Source organism: Phaenicophaeus curvirostris, unplaced genomic scaffold (genome assembly GCF_032191515.1).
Source record: "Phaenicophaeus curvirostris isolate KB17595 unplaced genomic scaffold, BPBGC_Pcur_1.0 scaffold_241, whole genome shotgun sequence".
NCBI classification, from domain to species: domain Eukaryota; kingdom Metazoa; phylum Chordata; class Aves; order Cuculiformes; family Cuculidae; genus Phaenicophaeus; species Phaenicophaeus curvirostris.
The window spans coordinates 93,198-102,351 of NW_027206856.1; the positions used below are offsets into that span (position 1 = coordinate 93,198).

The 9,154-nt window shown below is 56.4% G+C and overlaps 1 protein-coding gene across 1 annotated transcript in view; it reads right to left on the reverse strand.

Moving 5' to 3' along the window:
• LOC138734796 (voltage-dependent L-type calcium channel subunit alpha-1F-like) overlaps positions 1–9,154 on the reverse strand; it is a 69,786-nt gene that overhangs the window by 35,515 nt on the left and 25,117 nt on the right. The window contains exons 19-21 of the mRNA XM_069882608.1: positions 7,552–7,791; positions 7,368–7,420; positions 1,610–1,756 (exon numbers count right to left, since the gene is read on the reverse strand). Coding sequence (XP_069738709.1) covers positions 1,610–1,756; positions 7,368–7,420; positions 7,552–7,791 — 440 coding nt within the window. The remainder of the gene's footprint in view (positions 1–1,609; positions 1,757–7,367; positions 7,421–7,551; positions 7,792–9,154) is intronic.

Genomic DNA, 9,154 nt, shown 5'->3' on the forward strand with positions numbered 1-9,154 from the left:
CAAAATGAGGAACCTTGAGGAACCTTCATCCTGAGGGCCCTGGTGACCCCAAAATGAGGTTCTTTGTCTCTAAATGAGGTCCTGGTGTCCCTAAATGAGGTTCTTTGTCCCTAAATGAGGTCCTGGTGACCCCAAAATGAGGTTCTTTGTCCCTAAACGAGGTCCTGGTGGCCCCAAATGAGGTCCTGGTGACCCCAAATGAGGTTCTTTGTCCCTAAATGAGGTCCTGGTGACCCCAAAATGAGGTTCTTTGTCCCTAAACGAGGTCCTGGTGACCCCAAATGAGGCTCTTTGTCCCTAAATGAGGTCCTGGTGGCCCCAAATGAGGTCCTGGTGACCCCAAATGAGGTTCTTTGTCCCTAAATGAGGTCCTGGTGGCCCCAAATGAGGTCCTGGTGACCCCAAACGAGGTTCTTTGTCCCTAAACGAGGTCCTGGTGACCCCAAATGAGGTTCTTTGTCCCTAAATGAGGTCCTGGTGGCCCCAAATGAGGTCCTGGTGTCCCTAAATGAGGTTCTTTGTCCCTAAATGAGGTCCTGGTGACCCCAAAATGAGGTTCTTTGTCCCTAAACGAGGTCCTGGTGACCCCAAACGAGGTTCTTTGTCCCTAAACGAGGTCCTGGTGACCCCAAATGAGGTTCTTTGTCCCTAAATGAGGTCCTGGTGGCCCCAAATGAGGTCCTGGTGTCCCTAAATGAGGTTCTTTGTCCCTAAATGAGGTCCTGGTGACCCCAAAATGAGGTTCTTTGTCCCTAAACGAGGTCCTGGTGACCCCAAATGAGGTTCTTTGTCCCTAAACGAGGTCCTGGTGACCCCAAACGAGGTTCTTTGTCCCTAAACGAGGTCCTGGTGGCCCCAAACGAGGTTCTTTGTCCCTAAACGAGGTCCTGGTGGCCCCAAACGAGGTTCTTTGTCCCTAAACGAGGTCCTGGTGGCCCCAAACGAGGTTCTTTGTCCCTAAACGAGGTCCTGGTGACCCGAAATGAGGTTCTTTGTCCCTAAACGAGATCCTGGTGGCCCCAAATGAGGTCCTGGTGACCCGAAATGAGGTTCTTTGTCCCTAAACGAGGTCCTGGTGACCCGAAATGAGGTTCTTTGTCCCTAAATGAGGTCCTGGTGGCCCCAAAATGAGGTTCTTTGTCCCTAAACGAGGTCCTGGTGGCCCCAAAATGAGGTTCTTTGTCCCTAAACGAGGTCCTGGTGGCCCCAAACGAGGTTCTTTGTCCCTAAACGAGGTCCTGGTGGCCCCAAATGAGGTTCTTTGTCCCTAAACGAAGTCCTGGTGACCCCAAAATGAGGTTCTTTGTCCCTAAACGAGGTCCTGGTGGCCCCAAATGAGGTCCTGGTGGCCCCAAATGAGGTTCTTTGTCCCTAAATGAGGTCCTGGTGACCCCAAAATGAGGTTCTTTGTCCCTAAACGAGGTCCTGGTGGCCCCAAATGAGGTTCTTTGTCCCTAAACGAGATCCTGGTGGCCCCAAATGAGGTTCTTTGTCCCTAAACGAGGTCCTGGTGACCCCAAACGAGGTTCTTTGTCCCTAAACGAGGTCCTGGTGGCCCCAAACGAGGTTCTTTGTCCCAAAGGAGGTTTTGGGGGTCCCCCGGACTCACGCGGGCCACCCCTCGAAGGTGGAGACGGTGAAAAGCGCCATCATCCCCGCCAGGACGTTGTCGAAGTTGAAGTCGCTGTTGTGCCAGAGCCGCTCGCGCACTGAGGGGTGCGACACGTCCCCGTCCTTGTACACCAGGAACGTCCCCCTGGAAGGGGTTGGGGGGGGCAGGGGTCAGTTTTGGGGTGCTGGGGGTGAGTTTTGGGGGTCCAGGGGTCAGTTTTGGGGGTTCAGGGCTTGATTTGGGGGTGCAGGGATCCATTTTGGGGCTGCAGGCCTCGATTTTGTAGTAGAGAGGGACATTTATGGAGTAGAAGGGGGAGTTTTGGGGTCCAGGGGGTCATTTTGGGGGTGCAGGGGTCATTTTTGGGGGTCGGGGTCAGTTTTAGGGGTCCAGGCGTCAGTTTTGGGGTTCAGGGGTCAGTTTTGGGGGTCCAGGGCTTGATTTGGGGGTTCAGGGAACCATTTTGGGGGGCGCAGGCCTCGATTTTGGAGTAGAGAGGGTCATTTATGGAGTAGAACGGGGAGTTTTGGGGTTCAGGGGGTCAGTTTGGGGGTCCAGGGGTTCATTTTTGGGGTTCGGGGCTCAGTTTTAGGGGTCCAGGGGTCAATTTTGGGGATCCAGGGCTTGATTTGGGGGTTCAGGGATCCATTTTGCGGACACAGGCCTCAATTTTGGAGCACAGAGGGTCATTTATGGAGTAGAAGAGGGAATTTTTGGGGTTCGGGGTTAATTTATGGGGTTCAGGGGGTCATTTTTGGGGTTCAGGGAGTCAGTTTTGGGGGTCCAGGGCTTGATTTGGGGGTCCAGGGGGTCAGTTTGGGGGTTCAGGGATCCATTTTGGGGGTGCAGGCCTCAGTTTTGGAGCACAGAGGGTCATTTATGGAGTAGAAGGGGGAGTTTTGGGGTTCAGGGGTCAGTTTTGGGGTTCAGGGGTCAGTTTTGGGGTGCTGGGGGTGAGTTTTGGGGGTTCAGGGGTCAGTTTTGGGGGTCCAGGGCTTGATTTGGGGGTTCAGGGAACCATTTTGGGGGGCTGCAGGCCTCGATTTTGGAGTAGAGAGGGACATTTATGGAGTAGAAGGGGGAGTTTTGGGGTCCAGGGGGTCATTTTGGGGGTGCAGGGGTCATTTTTGGGGTTCAGGGGTCAGTTTTGGGGGTTCAGGGCTTGATTTGGGGGTTCAGGGATCCATTTTGGGGGTTCAAGGCCTCTTTTTTGAGGGTGCAGGCCTCAATGTTGCAGTATAGAGGTCATTTTGGGGGTATAGGGCTCATTTTTGGGGTGCAGGGGTTCATTTTTGGGGTTCAGAGGGTCATTTTGGGGGTTCAAGGGTCAGTTTTGGGGGTCCAGGGCTTGATTTGGGGGTTCAGGGCTTCATTTTTGAGAGTGTAGGCCTCAATTTTGCAGTATAGGGGTCACTTTTGGGGTGCAGGGGTTCATTTTCGGAGTATAGGGCTCATTTTTGGGGTTCAGAGGGTCAATTTTGGGGTTCAGAGGGTCAATTTTGGGGCTCAAGGGTCAGTTTTGGGGGTCCAGGGCTTGATTTGGGGGTGCAGGGATCCATTTTGGGAGTATAGGCCTCAATTTTGGAGTAGAGAGGGTCAGTTTGGGGGTTCAGGGGGTCATTTTGGGGGTGCAAGGGTCAGTTTTAGGGTCCAGGGGTCAGTTTTGGGGTGCTGGGGGTCACTTTTAGGGGTCCAGGGGTCAATTTTGGGGGTCCAGGGGTCAGGTTTGGGGGTTCAGGGATCCATTTTGGGGACACAGGCCTCAATTTTGGAGCACAGAGGGTCATTTATGGAGTAGAAGGGGGAGTTTTGGGGTTCAGGGGTCAGTTTTGGGGTGCTGGGGGGTCAGTTTTGGGGGTTCAGGGGTCAGTTTTGGGGGTCCAGGGCTTGATTTGGGGGTTCAGGGAACCATTTTGGGGGGCGCAGGCCTCGATTTTGGAGCACAGAGGGTCAGTTTGGGGGTTCAGGGGGTCATTTTGGGGGTGCAAGGGTCAGTTTTAGGGTCCAGGGGTCAGTTTTGGGGTTCGGGGCTCAGTTTTAGGGGTCCAGGGGTCAATTTTGGGGGTCCAGGGCTTGATTTGGGGGTTCAGGGATCCATTTTGGGGACACAGGCCTCAATTTTGGAGCACAGAGGGTCATTTATGGAGTAGAAGAGGGAATTTTTGGGGTTCGGGGTTAATTTATGGGGTTCAGGGGGTCATTTTTGGGGTTCAGGGAGTCAGTTTTGGGGGTCCAGGGCTTGATATGGGGGTCCAGGGGGTCAGTTTGGGGGTTCAGGGATCCATTTTGGGGGTGCAGGCCTCAGTTTTGGAGCACAGAGGGTCATTTATGGAGTAGAAGGGGGGAGTTTTGGGGTACAGGGGGTCATTTTGGGGGTCCAGGGGTCAGTTTTGGGGTGCTGGGGGTGAGTTTTGGGGGTTCAGGGGTCAGTTTTGGGGGTCCAGGGCTTGATTTGGGGGTTCAGGGAACCATTTTGGGGGGCGCAGGCCTCGATTTTGGAGTAGAGAAGGACATTTATGGAGTAGAAGGGGGAGTTTTGGGGTCCAGGGGGTCATTTTGGGGGTGCAGGGGTCATTTTTGGGGTTCAGGGGTCAGTTTTGGGGGTTCAGGGCTTGATTCGGGGGTTCAGGGATCCATTTTGGGGGTTCAAGGCCTCTTTTTTGAGGGTGCAGGCCTCAATGTTGCAGTATAGGGGTCATTTTGGGGGTATAGGGCTCATTTTTGGGGTGCAGGGGTTCATTTTTGGGGTTCAGAGGGTCATTTTGGGGGTTCAAGGGTCAGTTTTGGGGGTCCAGGGCTTGATTTGGGGGTTCAGGGCTTCATTTTTGAGAGTGTAGGCCTCAATTTTGCAGTATAGGGGTCACTTTTGGGGTGCAGGGGTTTATTTTCGGAGTATAGGGCTCATTTTTGGGGTGCAGGGGTCATTTTTGGGGTTCAGAGGGTCAATTTTGGGGCTCAAGGGTCAGTTTTGGGGGTCCAGGGCTTGATTCGGGGGTTCAGGGATCCATTTTGGGAGTATAGGCCTCAATTTTGGAGCACAGAGGGTCAGTTTGGGGGTTCAGGGGGTCATTTTTGGGGTGCAGGGGTCAGTTTTAGGGTCCAGGGGTCAGTTTTGGGGTGCTGGGGGTCACTTTTAGGGGTCCAGGGGTCAATTTTGGGGGTCCAGGGGTCAGTTTTGGGGGTTCAGGGATCCATTTTGGGGACATAGGCCTCAATTTTGGAGTGCAGGGGGTCATTTATGGAGTAGAAGAGGGAGTTTTGGGGTTCAGGGGGTCAGTTTTGGGGTCCAGGGGTCAGTTTTGGGGGTTCAAGGGTCAGTTTTGGGGGTTCAGGGATCCATTTTGGGGGTTCAGGGCCTCATTTTTGGAGCAGAGAGGGTCGTTTATGGAGTAGAAGGGGGAGTTTTGGGGTCCAGGGGGTCATTTTGGGGCTCCAGAGGGTCAATTTTGGGGTTCAGGGGGTCATTTTGGGGGTCCAGGGCTCAATTTTGGGGTGCAGGATTCACTCTTGGGGTCCAGGAGCTCATATTTGGGGTCCAGGGGCTCATTTTTTGAGTACAGAGGCTTATTTTTAGTGGTCCAGGGCTCAATTTTGGGGGTGCAGGGCTCATTTTTGGGGCACAAGGGCTCATTTTTGGGGTGTAGGGGCTAATTTTGGGGTGCAGGATTCAACTTTGGGGTGCAGGGGCTCATTTTTGGGGTCCAGGAGGTCATTTTTGGGGTCCAGGGGGTCATTTTTAGTGGTCCAGGGCTCTATTCTGGGGTGCAGGATTCAACTTTGGGGTCCAGGGGCTCATTTTAGGGTGCAGGGGCTCATTTTTGGGGTGCAGCAGCTCATTTTTGGGGGCGCAGGGGTCATTTTTTGAGTACAGGGGCTCATTTTTCGGGGTCCAGGGCTCTATTCTGGGGGTCCAGGGCTCATTTTTGGGGTGCAGGATTCAATTTTGGGGTCCAGGGGCTCATTTTTGGGGTCCAGGGGCTCATTTTTGGTGGTCCAGGGCTCAATTTTGGGGGTGCAGGGGCTCATTTTTGGGGCACAAGGGCTCATTTTTGGGGTGTAGGGTCTAATTTTAGGTTGCAGGATTCAATTTGGGGGTCCAGGGGTTCATTTTTGGGGTCCAGGGGGTCAATTTTGGGGTGCAGGGGCTCAATTTTGGGGTGCAGGGGGGTCACTTTTAGTGGTCCAGGGAGTCATTTTGGGGGCGTTATGTGTGACATTTGGAGCACAGGGGCTAACTTTGGGGCGCAAGCCTCACTTTCGGGGCGCAGGCTCGAATTTTTGGGGTGCAGGGGGTGGATTTTGGGGGCGCAGAGGTCATTTTTTGAGTACAGAGGCTCATTTTTAGTGGTCCAGCGCTCTATTCTGGGGGTCCAGGGCTCAATTTTGGGGCGTAGGTGCTAATTTTAGGGTGCAGGATTCATTTTTGGGGTGCAGGGGTTCATTTTTGGGGCGCAGGGGTTCATTTTTTGAGTACAGGGGCTCAATTTTAGTGGCCCAGGGCTCAATTTTGGGGGTGCAGGGCTCAATTTGGGGGTCCAGGGGCTCATTTTTTGGGGTCCAGGGCTCTATTCTGGGGGTCCAGGGCTCAATTTTAGGGTCGCAGGATTCAATTTTGGGGTCCAGGGGGTAATTTTGGGGGTCCAGGGGGTCATTTTTAGTGGTCCAGGGCTCTATTCTGGGGGTGCAGGGCTCCATTTTGGGGTCGCAGGGCTCATTTTTTGGGGCGTACGCACTAATTTTAGGGTGCAGGATTCAATTTTGGGGTCCAGGGGCTCATTTTTGGGGTCCAGAGGGTCACTTTTTGAGTACAGAGGCTTATTTTTAGTGGTCCAGGGCTCAATTTTGGGGGTGCAGGGCTCATTTTTGGGGCACAAGGGCTCATTTTTGGGGTGTAGGGGCTAATTTTGGGGTGCAGGATTCAACTTTGGGGTGCAGGGGCTCATTTTTGGGGTCCAGGAGGTCATTTTTGGGGTCCAGGGGGTCATTTTTAGTGGTCCAGGGCTCTATTCTGGGGGTTCAGGGCTCAATTTTGGGGTGCAGGATTCAATTTTGGGGTGCAGGATTCAATTTTGGGGGCGCAGGGGTCATTTTTTGAGTACAGAGGCTCATTTTTAGTGGTCCAGGGCTCTATTCTGGGGGTCCAGGGCTCATTTTTGGGGTGCAGGATTCAATTTTGGGGTCCAGGGGCTCATTTTTGGTGGTCCAGGGCTCAATTTTGGGGGTGCAGGGGCTCATTTTTGGGGCACAAGGGCTCATTTTTGGGGTGTAGGGGCTAATTTTGGGGTGCAGGGGCTCATTTTTGGGGTCCAGGGGCTCATTTTTGGGGTCCAGGGGCTCATTTTTAGTGGTCCAGGGCTCAATTTTGGGGTCCAGGGGGTGATTTTTGGGGTCCAGGGGCTCATTTTTAGTGGTCCAGGGCTCAACTTTGGGGTCCAGGGGCTCGTTTTAGGGTGCAGCAGCTCATTTTTGGGGGCGCAGGGGTCATTTTTTGAGTACAGGGGCTCATTTTTCGGGGTCCAGGGCTCTATTCTGGGGGTCCAGGGCTCTATTCTGGGGTGCAGGATTCAACTTTGGGGTGCAGGGGCTCATTTATTGGGGTCCAGGGCTCTATTCTGGGGGTGCTGGGCTCAATTTTGGGGGGTTTATGTGTGATATTTGGAGCACAGGGGCTAACTTTGGGGCGCAAGCCTCACTTTTGGGGTGCAGGGGTGGATTTTTGGGGTGCAGGGGGTGGATTTTGGGGGTTCCCACCCACTTGCACTCCTCAGGCGTGTGCTTGGCCTCGTCGGTGCAGCTGTAAAACTTGCCCTGGAAGGGGGGGGGGGGTGTTAAAAAGTTGGGGTGTCGAGGGGGTTCAGGGGGACTCAGGGGTCCCAGATGTGGGGGAGCCCCCTGTGCAGATGTTGGGGTGTCCCCCCATCCAGCTGTTCGGGGGGTACCTTGAAGAGCTGGACCCCGATGCAGGCGAACATGAACTGGAGGAGCGTGGTGACGATCATGATGTTGCCGATGGTGCGGATGGCCACGAAGACGCACTGGACAACGTGCTGGACGGACACACGGACGGCGTGGGGACACGGGGGGGACGGGGGGGGACAGGGGGACACAGAGGGGACAGGGGGACAGGGGGACAAGGAGAGAGGGGGACAGAGGGACAGGGGAACTGAGGGACAGCGGAACTGAGGGACAGGGGGACAGGGGGACGGGGGGACGTCAGAACTGAGGGACAGGGGGACAGAGGACGGGGGACAGGGAAACTGAGGGACAGCGGAACCGAGAGACAGGGGGACAGCGGGAGGGGGGGACGTCAGAACTGAGGGACAGGGGGACAGAGGACAGGGGGACAGGGGAACTGAGGGACAGGGGGACAAGGGGACGGGGGGGAGAGAGGGAGAGGGGGACAAGGGGGACAAGGGGGAGAGATGGACAGTGGAACCAAGGGACAGGGGGACAGGGGGACGGGGGGACAGTGGAACTGAGGGACAGGGGGACAGAGGACAGGGGGACTGAGGGACAGGGGGACAAGGGGACAGGGGGAGAGGGGGACAAGGGGACAAGGGGGAGAGATGGACAGCGGAACCAAGGGACAGGGGGACAGGGGGACGGGGGGACGTCAGAACTGAGGGACAGGGGAACTGAGGGACAGGGGGACAGGGGGGACAAGGGGGACAGGGGGACAGGGGGAGAGACAGACAGCAGAACCAAGGGACAGGGGGGACAGGGGGATGGGGGGACAGGGGAACTGAGGGACAGGGGGACAAGGGGACAGTGGGAGAGGGACAGGGGGATAGGGGGACAGGGGGAGAGAGGGAGAGGGGGACAGGGGAACTGAGGAACAGGGGGACAAGGGGACAGGGGGAGAGAGGGAGGGGGGACAGGGACAGGGGGACACAGGGGGACAGGAGAACCAAGGGACGGGGGACAGGGGGACAAGGGAACAGTGGAACTGAGGGACAGGGGACAGAGGGACAAGGGGACAAAGGGAGAGAGGGAGACGACGGGGACAGGGGAACTGAGGGACAGGGGGACAGGGGGACAGAGGGGGCCAGGGGGCCAGGGTGCCAGCGGAACCAAGGGACAGGGGGACACAGGGGTCGGGGGGACAGTGGAACCGAGGGACAGCGGAACTGAGAGAGAGAGGGAGAGGGGGACAGTGGAACGGAGGGACAGGGGGACAGAGGACAGGGGGACAGGGGAACCGAGGGACAGGGGGACAAGGGGATGGGGGGACAGGGGGACAAGGGGAGAGAGGGAGAGGGGGGACAGAGGGACAGGAGGACAAAGGGACAGGGGGACAGAGGGACAGCGGAACGGGGGGACAGGGGAACCGAGGGACAGGGGGGCGGGTGGACAGCGGAACGGAGGGAGAGCGGAACCGAGGGGCAGGGGGACAGGGGAACGGGGGGGACAGGAGAACCGAGGGAGAGCGGAACCGAGGGGCAGGGGGGCAGGGGAACCGAGGGGACAGCGGAACGAAGGGAGAGCGGAACCGAGGGGCAGGGGGACAGCGGAACGAAGGGAGAGCGGAACCGAGGGGCAGGG